The 15,627-nt window shown below is 38.0% G+C and overlaps 2 protein-coding genes across 5 annotated transcripts in view; both read right to left on the bottom strand.

The window, feature by feature from the left end:
* afap1l2 (actin filament associated protein 1-like 2) overlaps positions 1 to 1,787 on the bottom strand; it is a 48,680-nt gene extending 46,893 nt beyond the window's left edge. For 2 of the 3 annotated variants that reach the window (XM_085466288.1, XM_085466289.1), the window contains exon 1: positions 1,589 to 1,787. In XM_085466288.1, the coding sequence (XP_085322414.1) occupies positions 1,589 to 1,604 (16 nt within the window). In that variant the 5' untranslated portion in view covers positions 1,605 to 1,787. The remainder of the gene's footprint in view (positions 1 to 1,588) is intronic. The other variant, XM_085466291.1, reaches the window with a different exon arrangement.
* A 627-nt stretch (positions 1,788 to 2,414) lies between these two features.
* On the bottom strand, positions 2,415 to 15,330 carry LOC146703161 (cystine/glutamate transporter-like). Of its 2 annotated transcripts, none has more exons than XM_085466285.1 (13): positions 15,207 to 15,330; positions 8,186 to 8,421; positions 7,683 to 7,809; positions 7,490 to 7,605; positions 6,165 to 6,314; positions 5,465 to 5,564; positions 5,244 to 5,288; positions 5,037 to 5,160; positions 4,847 to 4,950; positions 4,673 to 4,769; positions 4,232 to 4,381; positions 3,941 to 4,118; positions 2,415 to 2,930 (listed from the first exon to the last, which is right to left on the bottom strand). In XM_085466285.1, exons 1-13 carry the CDS (start codon positions 15,263 to 15,265, stop codon positions 2,866 to 2,868), a joined length of 1,551 nt encoding a protein of 516 aa, XP_085322411.1. In that variant the 5' UTR covers positions 15,266 to 15,330; the 3' UTR covers positions 2,415 to 2,865. The 2 variants fall into 2 exon arrangements, with proteins under 2 accessions (XP_085322411.1, XP_085322412.1); XM_085466286.1 differs by having other exon boundaries at positions 6,165 to 6,290; positions 15,207 to 15,328.
* Positions 15,331 to 15,627: the final 297 nt, after the last annotated feature.

Below are 15,627 nucleotides of genomic sequence, written 5' to 3'. Positions count from 1 at the left end.
ATTTCCAGAATACTAAATAATACCTTTCCTTGTCATCGGCCTCCCTGAATTTTCCCAGGTTTCCCTTTACTGTACCCCCTCCAATGGTTGCCTGTGGCTGTTAGTATCTAATTCATTGTCCTAGTGCGCTGCCAAAAGAGGTGCAGTCCAGCTTTTTTTTCCATTTTTTCAGCCTGAACACACCGACTCATTCTCTGCAGCCTGTTTCTTACCCGCCCAATTTTGCCCTTCTCTAATCAATTACATCCCCACTGCAAGTCTGTTGCCTCTGCCTCCCCTTCATTGCTGACTCATAATTCATCGAATCATTGGCATTTTAAACACCTTTATCCCCTATCAGGATGACCTGATAGGCATCAAATGAAAGTGGTGCAAATCTCACTTCTTACTACTTTTAAAACCACTGACACACACACAGCAGGCGGTGAAGTGAGCAACGTGGCTCCCCTGGTGGACGATCGCTGTAATATCATCGGTCCTAAAACATGACAACATCACTGTTTGTTACATGAGGGCGACGGATGTTATTACATGTTATTACTTGTTATTATATCATTGATGTTTTTGTCATTGTCAAATAATCTGGCATAATCTTGGGAGGAATGGCGGGTAACAAAGGAGAGGAAAATTCCTCTGAGCCCAATAAAAACATTTCCAGATATATCTGTGTTCAGCTAAGACAAAAACAAACATAAGGGATATGTGAAAAGAAAAGAAAAAAATCAGTCAAACGCCTCAGCTGGTATTCTCCCACAGTGGGTGAAAAATGCACATACGCATAAAACACCTCTGTAAGTGGCTGCTTGAAACACTGACTGTGTAATCTGATGGGCTGTGGGAGTTAGCAGTCTGGGCTCACCAGTCAGCTGGTAAACGGGAATGTGGGAGCAAGACTTTTTTGACTAGTTGCCATTGTTTCTACTCCAGCCAGGAGTCGGACAGTCACTCCTCTCAGCAGTGCAGAGGTCCAAAGAGCGATGTTTTGTTTTTCTTTTGCAGTTAGGCAAGCGAGGTGAGATTCACCTAACTTTATTTTAAACTCTGATTGTGTTAATCAGGAAGCATTAAAAGGACCTTGCTCATCCCCTCGCGAGCAAATAACCACAGGAATTTGAGGAATGCTGTGAGAACGATGTTGCAGCTAATGGAATTCATCAGAAGCCACAGTGTAAACAATTTTATGGAACCCAACTTTGAATGGTCGTGGAAAAGCCATCTTCGTGTCCCGGGTTATTTTGGTTACATCCTTAATGAGTGGCAGGTGACCGACAGTTAAATGATCCACATGTTGAAAACAGTGTGTTATTCCAGCACAGCACAGCAGAACAGAACAAGCACAACCGAAACAACTTTTATCTGAAGATGCTTTTCTTAATCGTTCATTTCGAAAGTATATAAAGTCACAGCAGTAGATTCTCCCGTGTAAAAACCCGAGTAATTATTCACCGCAAGCCTGTTTTTGTCTACCCTGCGTGTTGCACAGTACCACTTTTTATTACAACTGTTCACAAGAAAGCAGTGTCACCAATCCCACCCGAGAAGTCAGCAGCCCTTTCTCATGTTCTTGACACAAAACCTCTCCTCTTACCTTTGTGCTTCTCCATTCGCTCGCCCCTTCAGCTCTCATAAAACGAATCAATCCCAACGAAACTTTGCGGCAAAGTTCCTCAATGATGGCACTACTTCTGCAACTAATGCGGAATGTAGCCCGACCCTCCCGTTTTCAACAATACACTGACTGAGCCGGACACGCTGAGTTGTGACGGAACAACAGCGCTCTCCTCTTGTTCCTCATCTCTCTTTTTTGCCACACCTCCTCCACCTCCAAGTTTGCAGCATCCAGACAGAGACTACGTCGCTGCTTCAAGACCATCATCCAGGTGTCACTCAAACATCCACGCCCGTAGACTTTCAGTGACAAACTGGGGGAATGAGCTGTCTTTAAGGGCATTTAAATGCGTGCGCTAAAGTGGAAACTAAAGGGAAGTCTGCGTATCCAGAAGCTCATTTTATCTGTTTCTCTGCTGTGCTTCAGTTGCCTATCTTGGGTCGAATAAAAGGCTAATGCTAAAGAGAGGAACCCTGTTTCATGTCAATTGATTATGTTTTTGCCGTAACATAACAAATCCTCAGGCAAACACCAGAAATCCTCCAAATCCAGAAAGGTAGAAACTGCTGTTTACCAAATCTTGGATTGGCATCCTTGACTGCTAATAAGCACTCACATGAAAGTGAGTTCCTGTCGCCTTCCAGCTCTCTCGTTCTCTCCTGCAGCAGAAAAGTGAAGTTCTCTGCCTAAACAATCGAGAATCCCCGTGGGAGAACCGTGACCGGGTGGAAGTATGGGAGGAATGTGAAGCGGAGTAGCAGATCATGCTCCAGAAGATGATTAAAACGCACGACACGCACTCTGGTATTTGAAGACGTGAACATATTGTGTTTATTCAATGCAGACACAGAATATGAATATGTAGGTGAATATAGAAGAGAAAAAAAAGCAAGATTTATTTGAAAAATAAACAAAAAGGGGGGTTAAAAAGAAAAACATTCTAAAATATTCAGTGACAGCAAAAGAAAAACATGAAATAACCAATAGTTCTTTTAAAAAAAAAGATCTAAAGGAACCATGACAGGAATAAAACACAGCCTTCGGATAGAACAATGTTTTATGGCTCCTACAGATCTTGGCAGCTTCAGGAGCCCATCAGCAGTCACCTTGAGAAAAAAACGACCACTTTCAGTGTTCTAACTAAAATTCCTCAACCAGAGGATTTTCTTTTTGTTTAATTTCCCCCTTTGCTATTCCAAAAAATTTAGAACCTGTCAAGATGCTATCCAGGAAGTATATTGGTAGAAAGCAGGTCTTCAGCATGTCTTGACTTCCTGTTGAGCCACTTCAAGAAGGATCTGCAGCTGCTTGCTGCAATAATCTGGGAATGTTGGAGAAACAGTATTATGCACAGGTCAAGAAGTGCTCTCTTTCTTAAGATGTTTATCTTTCTGTCTTCCTAAAGAATGGTCTGACCCAGCTCAGAGTCTGATGACTTAATAATAGCCCAAGGTTCGTGTTTCACATACAGTGCTGTGAAGATGTTATGTATCACGTCCTGATTTCTTCTATTTATTTTTTTGGTCACACTTACATGTTTCCCATGTTTCTTCAAAAAATGTATAATCTTAGACAAAGATAACACCAATCAATCCAAAATGCAGTCTTTAAACGATCATTTTGTTTATTAAGGCAAAAATGTTATCCAAACCTTCCTGGTGTAAAAAAGCAGTTGTCCTAAAAACTGGTTGTACCACTCTTAGAAGCAAGAACTGCAATCAAGACTTTGCGATAACTGACAATGAGTGTTTTACATCGCTGTGGAGGAATTTTGGCCCATTCGTCTTTGTTGAATAACATTTTTCCCTTAATAAATCAAATCTTTAATAAAAAGTGCATTACGTGGAAAACTGGAAAACTTTGTGGTTCCTGTGTTATCCACATTGTGGTCACTGTATTTTCAAAATAAAATATTTAAATAAATAATGAAATTATCGTTCTATTATTATTGCTTACACCTCTTATATTGGACTTATGGGTATTTGTAAGATAGTGATAGGAGTAGGGAAGTTTCAGCACTACTACAAATAAAAGTGTCCGTGTTCTGCAAGGAGTTGATTTCAGTCATTAACTTCCTCATTCACAGGGATGTTTTGTAACAAAATGAGTATGCATATTGCATGATTTCACTTCCAGCTGATGGAAAACCACCTAGATTTTACACGCAAACAGGTGCTAGACTTCCCCATCAAAATCTGGATAATACATTTTAAGGCAAAACTGCAGTGACGCAGTGTTTTCACAACAACCACGTGTTTCTGTGAGAGACCTAGTCCATCTTGCAGGACAGATGGACTAGGACTTCAAATGCTTTGCAGGTATGAGACTTACTGAAGATTCGCCTCCATGTGGGGGGCAAGCAAAAGTGGTAGACGGTCATGTAGTAAACTGGAACCCCAGACAATGTAACTACACAACTACATCCTGTGTTCCAAGGGTCCGAGTAAAGAGAGAGACCCACAATGAAGAAAGACACCACTGTGAAGGTGACTGCGACGACCAACGGCACCTTAATGTTAATAACCACAATGTAGCAAATACATAAACAAACAAACCAATAAATTGTTCAGTTTAACATGTAGTAAGACAAAAAGGCTTTGCAATTCAGTACAATATGCTAACCTTAAAAGGTCTAGGGTGGAGGGGGAAACGATATCGATGGATGAGCATCCCCAAGGTTGCCAAGGCAATGAAGAACCAATGAGAAAAGGAGGCAAGGCTGATGAGCTGGGAAATATCTCCACTGATTAACATGATCACCATCAGTGGGTACTGGAGACACACAGAAAACAGAGTAACTCTTATGTCACTGTTACACACACAGTGATTAAATACACAGAATCAAGAATCATCTCATATCTTTTTAAGGTGAATTAAATATACAGTTTAAATATATTTAATAAGATATTCACGATAAAATATTAGGACTTATTCTTGGTTGAAATTAAACATTCTACTTTGAGAGTTTTTGACCAATGCCTTGTCTTCTGTACTTTATTTTCAAAGCGTTTTACTATTTATTTACGTAGATGACTGGTTTATAATGTGTGGACAGCTCTTTACCGTTAACAGCAAAGCAGGTAAAGGTGTGTGTCTGCGGATATGGATTGTGGAAAAGATCTGTGGCCAGTAGCCCTCTCTGGCTCCAACGAAAAGCATCCTGCAAGACAGAGCTCTCACATGAGTTCAAAGCCACAGAAAAGATGGCAGTAATCATGTTTTAAGAGGTCCGAATACCTTGGTGACACAAAGATGCCACCATTAAGTGTTCCGAGGCAAGATAAGGCCACAAGTACTGGAATTACAGAATCCAATCCCTGAAGAGCACAGGTGGCGAATGTCTGCGGGACAGAGAGCTTATCACACAAACTCTGTACACACATCGCTCTGATTTTTCTTTTTTAATACAGTACAGAATGTGATGTACCCCAGCCACAGCATCAGACAGCAGCAGCTCAGTGGGAGCCAACATAGTGTAGTAGGCCACATTAACAAGCACATATAAGACTGTCACGGTCACCATAGACGAGATTATTGCCAGTGGGATGTTTCTGTTAAGACAGGATACAGACAGAGTGATATAAGAGCTGCAGCCAACTTGGTCTGAGAAACAAAAAATGAAGATGCAATCTACCTGCTTGGATTTTTGACCTCTTCTGTGACAAAGTTCAAATTGGACCTAAAGAAAAATAAGGAATGACACAGGCATCTGATGTTTGTAACAGTATGATTTAATGGACTGTACAAAGCTAAGCAAAATAGTTTTGTATAAATTATGGTAAAAAAAACCAAACCCAAACATGTTAAAATCGTTTGTATTTGTAGCAGCTCTCCTGATATAATATGTTTGCTTACCATCCACTGTAGGCATATAGGCCATTATAGATGGCGAGTGGCAGCCTGTCTAATGTTAATGATTCAAACTCAAAACCATTCTGGAAGTTTTCAGTCTTTCCTGCAAAAAGGATGATACAGAAAGAGATGACAACCAACTGAATGCATTGTTATTGTTGTTGTTGTTGTTGTTGTTGTTGTTGTTGTTGTTATTAGTGGTAGTAGTAGTAGTACAAAATCAATTCTGCAAAATTTGGGTTGCTGTGCAAAAATGTACAAAAACGATGCAAGAATTTACAAATCTTATATTTCGTGCACAACTGAACATGGAAAATATATTGAATGATCACACAGAGAAAATCCCAGTCTCTGAAAAGCAATGTCGTATTTTCAATTGAACATAAATTTGGGCCAAAGCCATGTTTTACCACTGTGCAAGAATGTTACATTATTCTGATTTTTTTTTTTTTTTTTTTTTTTTTTTGCAGAGTAGTGAACCTCTGTACATTTCTACTTCTGAGAAACTCTCTAAAATGCTCTTCTTATATCCAGTCATATTGCTCATTTGTTGCTAGTTAACCTAATTAGTTCCTGAAGCTGGTTCTTTTTAGTATTTCTTACTTTTTTCAGCTTTTTTTCAGTATTTTTTATTTTCTTTTTTGGGTGGATCTTTACAGTTAGGAAGTCTGTGTCTTCAGAAATAACAATTACGTGTTCCCACCTTTGACCAAAGCAATGATGCCAGGGATGATGATGAGGACTAAAGCAAACATCTTAATGAAAGTCAAAGAGACCTGGATGTGAGATGCCATGCGCACACTCCAGCAGTTGACTGCCACAAGAAATGCTACAGACACACAAAGATAAACAACTGGCAAAATAAACTATTGTGGTTAGTATAATACAAACATGTAAAAAAAAATAAAAATACAGGACTGTGCAAAGTTGTTGAGTCATTCTTCATCTCTTTATATTTTGCAAGGAAAATGGGAAATAGATGAATGAGTAAAATTTCTGCACGCATGGAAATATGTGTTCTGTTTGGAAGTATATAGGCAAAACAAGTTTGTACAAAATTGCAGAAACTTGTTTTTACAATTTAAATGAGCTTTAAAGATTTGGTACTCCGACCTTTATTCTTGAACTCCCTAGTTCTCCAGGCTTCTTGAAGGACATTCAAAGATCTTCTTTACATGTTGGCTGCCTCCTTTTCTTTCCTCTCTCAAGCTGATTTTTGTCAAGTTCAGATCTGAGCTCTGATCTGAGTCCATGACTGATAGTTTTCAATTGTGTGTTTTTCTATTCACATATACTTTTACTGCTTTGGCAGGGTATTTGGGATCATTTCAAGCTGAAAAATGAAAATATTCCCAGTCAGATACTTTCCAGCTGATATTGAAAGGTTTATAAAAGTCAGACGTTTCTTTTGTGTGTTCAGAATTCCAACAATTTTGACAAGATCCCCAAAATCACAGCATGAAATCAAGCCCCAAACCATGACAGAGCCTCCACTGTGTTTTACAGCTGGTTCAGACACTCACTGTTGTACCTCAGTGATTTGAACAAAACAATATTCCATGAAACCAGACTTTCAGTTTGTTGTATTGTAGCATACCTCAGTGGCTTTGTAACAGACACTCTTCCACTTAGACCATTTCTAATACGGCTTCTGTGAATTTTAGATGGATTACCTGAAGGCCTAGATGCATACCTCAGTCTCTACTGGATTTTTCCTATAACTTAAGGACATGTTCATTGGATTTTGTTCATCTGCTACAGATTCTTTTAACCACTTTTTCCCATTTCCTCAACATTTCAAAGGAAACACTGCACACTTGAGAGGTTTTTGGTTAATAACACTTTAGGAATCACTTTGTGAGAGCAAAAATACAATCTCTTGCCCTGTTATCTTTTCTGTTCTTCATAGAGTCAGCTAAAGAAATTAGAGAAAAATTATTACAAGACAGTCTATTTGGAAGCAAAACATAAAGAAATCAAGGTAGACTCAAGACTTTCGCACAACACTGAGAACTGAAAACCACTCACTCACTCCAAGGATGCTCACAAGTTTGATTAGCATTGTCGGAGCAGCACATGGTGCGAAGAATGGCTCCACCACATAACGACTGAAGGCCAAGGACACAAGGGAAGTCGAAGCTGGTCTGGATATTAAAAATATTTTCAGTGATTAAGCGCTGACTCTATTTTATAACTCTAGCCTGATAAATAATAATCTTACCTGATAAATAAGAACTCAACCCAGAGTCGGAGGAAAGCAGGAAGGGGTCCTAATGTCTCCAATAGATACGTGAAGTCACCCCCTGATTTTGTAAAAGTGGTGCCTAGTTCAGCATAGCACAGTGCCCCTGGAAGAACAGAAAATAAGCACATGAAAATTTTTTGATTGTGATTTGACAATCAAAGGCCTTTCTGACAAAACCTTTAAAGAATTTGATCATCATGTTGGGCTCAAATCAGATTTTGTGGTTATTAGACAAATGTATACATTGAAGATACCTATTACATGTAATATTTATGACCAGCTTAAGAGATTTATTTTTACATCTGTAATTATTGATGAACTTTGATAAACTTTGATAACCAAGCTTGCAACATGATGCTTCAAAATGTGTAGTTCACGAAACAATGAATTGACATCTTTAATTTACAGTTTATGGAATTTTAAGCTTGAGACATAAATACAGCTTTTAAAAGACAGAATACACTTTATTCAGATCTTACCAAACAAGGAGAGGACCCCACACAGTCCCCACACTAGAAGTGACAGCTCCACGCTGCCACTGTTCATTAGGACTCCCTTCGGTGCAATGAAGATCCCACTGCCCACCACTGTTCCCATGATGAAAGATACAGCAGGCAGCAGCCCAATCTCCCTCCGAAGGTGCACCAGCTCCTCGTCCGTCTTCTTCTTGTTATCGTCCTCTTTATTCATCTGTGTGTGTCCCATTTGTCCGTGGCTGCAGGTCACAAAGTAAATGAGCTTGAAGCTATAACAGAAAGAAGCCTCGACCTACACGTTTTTCTGTGTTCACTCGCTCTTACTCCATTGTCCAGCCTGACTAGGGAACAAAGCCAGTACTCTTCCAAACATAACAGCTTTAAGCCTTGACGCTTTTGTGTGGAGCTTGTCAGAGTCCTTTTAGACTCAAAGAGAAAAGAGTTGGGATGTTGCAGAAACAGCTACATAGACTGCACATAGCTACTTTTAACAAGGTTCACACAAGCTGTCATTTTCCTCTGGTTTCACACAGTTTATGTGTTCTCATTTGTCTACCTACTACAGAATGTTCATTTATCACTGCTTCCCTTCCTGTAAAAGTCACAACACGTCACTGATATTTACAAATTTATGAAAAGAATTCAGCTACAGATTGTCTCATGTTTCTTTGTCAAGTTAAATAAACCTTTTTGAAGATTGTTTGACCACTATGGGAGTAAAATGTTTACAATGTGAAGCTGTATTAGTGTAAACCTAAGCAATGTGGTTTATATCATCTCTGCAGACTGCATTTTTAAATATTAACATTATAAACTATCCACTTGAAAGGCTGCTAAAGCACTCTAATGCATTGTGAAACTATCTGTCTGAGCATATTAAGGGCTACATTAAGAATTTATTACCTTTGTGATTAAAATGTAGTCAACATAATGTATTGTAAATGTTAAAGCCTACATGTTCAGTTCAGTTCAGTTCAGTTCAGTTCAGTTCATTTTTATTTCAAACATTTCAAACATGTGCCTTCACAATCATTACAAAATATCATTCCATTATTTGTTTGAAAAGGAGTAGGCTGAAGTATTTACTTATTTGTCCCTACCCCCTCAAGTTTTACCTCTCATTCATTTAATTTTTTTTTTTGTCTTAAATTAAACAAACAACATATGAAACATATAAACATATGAAGTAAAACAAAACATAACATACATAAATCAAAAACAAGAAATTAGCAAGCCCCACCACAGTATAGTTTCTTTCATATGAAAAATACAGAATGTGTATATTTGCAGATACACAAGTTATGGAAAAACAACAAACCAAAACAAAACAAAAAAACAAAAAAACAACCAAAAAAGAACCGCAACACCATTACCAGCAACATTACCATCCTGGGTTAACCCCGTTTTCTTCATTCTTATACTTATTTAAAATTAGGTTTTTATATTTTACTTTAAACTGTTTTATGTTTTGACTGTCTTTTATTTCTTCTGTTAGACTGTTCCATAATTTAACTCCTGCAATTGAGATTGACATAGTTCTTAAAGTTGTTCTAGCACTTTGTATTTTTAAATTCCATTTCCCTCTTAAGTTATACCCACCTTCTCTTTCTATGAACAATTTACAGATTTCTTTGGGAAGCAATTTATTTCTGACTTTATACATTATTTGCGCTGTTTTAAGCTTCACCAAGTCTTGGAATTTAATAGCTTGCATTTTGACAAAGAGTGCATTTGTATGGTCCCTGTACCCTACATTATTTATTAATCTAATGGCCCTTTTCTGTATTATAGTTATTGTTTGTGTGTTACTTTTGTATGTGTTTCCCCAGACCTCTACACAGTAGCTCATATATGGCAGTAGTAAAGCACAGTATAAAATGTGCAGTGCTTTCTGATCCAACATATGCTTTGCTTTCCCCAGGACGGCAATGCCCCGTGCCAATTTCCCCCGAACATAAGTAATGTGTGGCTTCCAACAGAGCTTGTGGTCAATGATCACCCCAAGAAATTTTATTTCATTTACTCTTTCTAAATATACATTGTCAACACATATTTCTACTTCGATGTTTTTCTTTTGGTTTCCAAACAACATAAATTTGGTTTTATCGAGATTCAATGATAATTTATTTATATCAAACCACTTCTTTAATATCGTTAATTCCTGTGTGATCATTTCCAAAACCTGTGGCAATTCCCCACCTGCACACAGTATATTTGTGTCATCTGCAAATATTACAAACTTTAAAATCTCCGATACTCTGCAGATATCATTTAAGTACATAATAAACATTTTTGGACCCAGTACTGAACCTTGAGGTACTCCACAAGCTATATCCATCAAATTAGATTTATATTCATTTATTTGTACATATTGTTGCCTATTCCCTACATAGCTTTTTAACCATTCCAAAACCACTCCCCTAAACCCGTACTTTTCCAGTTTTTTTAATAGAATTTCATGATTAACAGTATCAAACGCCTTCTTTAGATCTAAGAAAACTCCGAGCACATACCTCTTATTATCCATACATTCCGTTATCTTTTCCATTAAATCTATCAGTGCCAAAGCTGTTGATCTGTTGTTTCTGAACCCATACTGACTATCTGTCATTAATTCATATTTTTCCACAAAACTGTCAAATCTTTTTATGAAGAGTTTTTCCAGTATCTTAGAGAACTGGGAGAGTATTGACACTGGTCTATAGTTTGTAAAATGATGTCTTTCACCGGTTTTGTAAATGGGAATAACTTTAGCAACTTTCATTTTTTGTGGAAAAACTCCTTTTTGAAACGACAAGTTGAATATATATTTTAATGGTTTTACGATACCATCAATAACTGTCTTTACCGTTACCATATCAATATCATTCCAGTCTGTACTGGTTTTGTTCTTAAGTCCTCTAACCATGTCATAAATCTCTTTCTCTTCCACTGCTCTTAAAAACATTGAGCTACTATTCCTTTCAATATTTTCACCAGTGTCCCTTTCTATTCCATCAACCTTTATTTCTTCTGCCAGTTTTGGCCCTATGTTTACGAAGAATTCATTAAAGCCATTTACTATCTCCTCCATGTTATTAATACTTCTTGTCCCTTCTATAAAGTACCCAGGGTAATCATTATTCCTTGATTCATTTTTGATTATTCTGTTTAATACATTCCATATATCTCTTGTGTTATCTTTATTGTGTTCTAACCTTTTAATGTAATACTCTCTTTTACAGGATCTCATTATATTAGTTAATTTATTTTTGTAAGTTTTATACTTCATTTCAGTTTCTATTGTTCTCTTTTTTATGAATTCTCGATATAGGGTATTCTTTTTTTTGCTGGCATTTTGTAGTCCTTTTGTCATCCATGGTCTTCCTGCATAGTTGTGTTTCCTATTGATTTCAATTACTGGGCAGTTTTTATCAAGTAATGTGTTAAATGTTCTTAAAAATCCTTCGTAAGCTTTATTAACTTCTGTTTGTTCATATACAATATTCCAATCTTGCTTTAAAAGTTCATTTCTAAGACAATTTAAGGTCTTCTCTGTTCTTATTCTTTTGTAAATAATCTTATGTCCATCGTTGTTCACTTTATAATGGCAATTATACGATGCAAAGACTGGTAAATGGTCACTTATATCATTGATTAACAGCCCACTTTTTATCTTTCCTTCTATTATATTTGTAAATATATTATCTAATAGAGTTGCACAATGAGATGTTATTCTGGTCGGTCTTGTTATCAGTGGAAATAAACCTATGCTGTACATGGAATCAATAAATTCTTCTGTACTCTTATTATGATTTGGATTCAATAAGTCAATATTAAAGTCCCCACAAATAAACATTCTTTTCTGATTTATATTTGTAAATAAGTCCTCCATATTATCCTTAAATATCTCAATCTTAGATCCTGGTGTTCTATATATACAACTGACAATTAGGTTTTTCCTTTTTTCTATACTTATTTCCACTGATAAACATTCCATCACTCCATCAATAACAGTTGTCATTCTTCCCATTCTTTTGTACTTTAGGTTTTTATCAATGTAAAGTGCCACCCCACCTCCTTTCTTGTTGATCCTGTCTACATGAAGGAATTCATATCCATTTATTTTAAAGTCTTCTTCTTTTCCAGGAGTTATCCAGGTCTCCGATATGGCTATCACATTGAATGGCTGTTCAAACTGTGTTATGTAGTCTTTGATGGCCTACATGTCAGACACCTTGTCCCAACCATGATAAATGACACAGTGTATTTATAAAAGAACAAGCTATTGTGATTCAAGGACAAAACAAGATACAAAATAACAGAGAGATTAGTTGTAGATTTTACTGACATGAATCAGCACAGATGACAGTCTTGCAATTTTAAAACCAGGAGCAACCACTACAAACATATGATCATTAATTTTTTAAGTCTAGACGGAAAACAAGCAATTTATCTGATGGTGTTTTAACACTGGTAATGTCAAGGCAGGGTATGATTAAGCTTCTAGGGGCCTATATCTTGATATCTATATGTCCATAATTCCTTTTCTAAATGAAAAGGTTTGAGTGCACAGAAAAATAATTCATTAATTAATTAAGAAAAATAGCTAAAGTGTTTTAACAGCTTAACTGGGACAGGCGAGAGGCTACCATGCCACTATGTGTTAGTAGATAGAAATGGTAATAACTAGACTTTCTACAGGCGTGTGAAAAAGAAAGTCCACATTCACTGTTCCCATAAGAATGAAGAGGGTAAAGAACAAGCAGGTGCTACAAATCCCCTTGTTTAACTGATCACCAGTAAGTGTGACCACCTCCTGGAAAGTAGAAGTTTTGGCAGTTTGCAGGTCTAAAGCACTCAGGTGTGTGTTAACAAGATGCTGCAAGCATCCCAAGAGTGGACGTCCAAGTAAATTCAACTCAAGATCAGGCTGTGCAGTGTGCAAGGAAAAAACCTCTTTGTGCTAGAAAGAACATGGCAGCATGGTAAATGGTAAATGGCCTGTATTTATATAGCGCTTTACTAGTCCCTAAGGACCCCAAAGCGCTTTACATATCCAGTCATCCACCCATTCACACACACATTCACACACTGGTGATGGCAAGCTACATTGTAGCCACAGCCACCCTGGGGCGCACTGACAGAGGTGAGGCTGCCGGACACTGGCGCCACCGGGCCCTCTGACCACCACCAGTAGGCAGTGGGTGAAGTGTCTTGTCCAAGGACACAACGACCGAGACCGTCCAAGCCGGGGCTCGAACCGGCAACCTTCCGATTACAAGGCGAACTCCCAACTCTTGAGCCACGATCGCCCGAGCATGGTTAGAAAAGTTGTTTCCCCGAACAAACAACAAGACTTCTCTCCTTTGGACAGACAGAATTCAAGTGGAGATGTTTAGTCATAAAGTATAGCGCCAATTTGAGTGAAAACCAAATACAGCATATCAGCACAGACGTCTCATAAAACCTTTCAAAGTGGTGGAGTGGTAATGGACTCGCTTTGAAGCCAGAGTAAAGACTTGTAGTCAAGACTGCCTAAACCAAGAACAAGACAATACCAAGACCAGAGGGTATCGAGACCAAGACAAGACCAAGACCAAGACGGACCGAGTCAAGACCAAGACAAAGTCGAGACGAGACCAAGACCAAGACCGAGACAAAAAAAGTCTTTAAATTGCAGCCACGGGTGCCAGGCATATTTATGTGTTTTTGCGATGCACTCGCACAGCCCTCCTCACTGCTGTCTACAGTCTCACTCACTTACTGAGAGGACAGACGCACGCTCCACTTGACTATCGCGCATGACACATTATCGAACGTTACGTTGTGTGTCATGGATACTGTTGACCCCAAATATCCCGACCACTATGTCGATCTGAGACAGCGAGACCGAGACAGCGAGACCAAGACAAGACCAAGACCACATAAAAGTGGTCTCGAGACCGTTCTCGAGACATCCAATTTTACCAGAGGACTTGGGCACCTTGCAGTCAATACCAAAGTATTCTAGAGTCAAAGTGAGCCCATCTGTCCAACAGCTACATCTTGATTGAAATTGGGTTAGTGGAACAGCAATCTCAAGGACATGAGCAAGTCTACAACAGAATTGCTGAAAAACAAATAGTGCTGCAACACTCCAAAGACAGCTGCGGATTAATGAACACCTCCAAATCTCAAAGAACTGAAGCCCAATGATGTAAGGAAGAGTGGGCCGAAATTCCTCCATAATGTAAGAGACCGATAAAGTCAGAGAAAAAATGATTACTTCAAATTATTGCTGCTAAAGATGGTTGAACTGAATGATCGGGTGTAGGCTACTCAGTTTTTCACAGGATTTCACACAGCCCAGTAAAAACTTTCTTTTTCACGGGACTGTATGTGCTGTTCACACTGTTTATGGATCACATAAAAAACAAAACATCAAGACGAGTGAGCATGATAATGAATAAAGAGTATGTATTTGCATCTTTGCCCACGTTTTTGAGTCTTACAGATATTTCAACCACTTTTCATTGTCTTCATCGTCAAACAAAGACGTCTGTGTCCACAAGGTCATGTGAGCTATACGTAAATTTTCTTTGATCTAATTATTGTTTGCGAGGTAGGATCAACACCCTTTCTTTTTCTTTCCATTAATAAATCCAATTTTTAATTAAGGAAACGCTTTTAATCTCTTTTAGAGAAACATTGTTCTGTTTTTTCTTTTTTCAGATCCTAGGCTTGAAACTATGGCTAGCAGATGATGTCAGCCTTTTTCTGTGCTTCATCCAGTGGTTAAAGTGGGATTTGAGGAATGAGTCAAACCAGTATAATGCTAGTAAAAGGTGGAATTTGGAAAGAACATCAGTAGCTTAAATTAAAATTAAAATTACTCACGATTACTACTTCTAGGAACCGGTCTTGTAAGTCAGCCATAGTTAAAGGTATCTGGATGCCTACTTTGATCCATTATATTATTTAAATTTCATTTTAATGGTTAAACTGACATATATAATAGCATTCATTGTTGTTCAGATTTAAGCTTTAAATTTCTGGTCCTTACCTTTGAAGAGACTCTCCCATCTTCCTCTCCTGACCTCTTTCTCTTTTGTCTTCCTCCATCTCTATGTGTGAACTTATCTCACACTCACTTTTCTTTTTCTTCCAGGAAACTGCAGCTACAGCAACTGCAGATAACGGTAGCTCGCAGACGCAGTATGTTGCAAATGTTACAGAACAGTTTGTTTCTTTGGTGATATTCGTTGAGCTATTTGAAATGTTGCATTTGAAATTAGACGCCACTTCAAGAAACATCTTGTCCCTGCATCTTCTTTGCATCGACACCACTCTGAGGACGTGTGCGGGTGACAACATGTGGTGACTTAGCTGCTTCCATGGCATCCACTGGAAGGGCCAGGGTGGACTACATGAAAAACAAGATTGACTTTACATTATTTTGTATTAAACGTCTTATAAGATTTAAC

The sequence above is a fragment of the Copadichromis virginalis genome, linkage group LG8, assembly GCF_057382275.1.
Source record: "Copadichromis virginalis isolate Kocher_CV1m ecotype Utaka linkage group LG8, C_Virginalis_male_GT1.1, whole genome shotgun sequence".
NCBI lineage: Eukaryota > Metazoa > Chordata > Actinopteri > Cichliformes > Cichlidae > Copadichromis > Copadichromis virginalis.
This window is presented reverse-complemented; position numbering and strand designations above follow the sequence as displayed.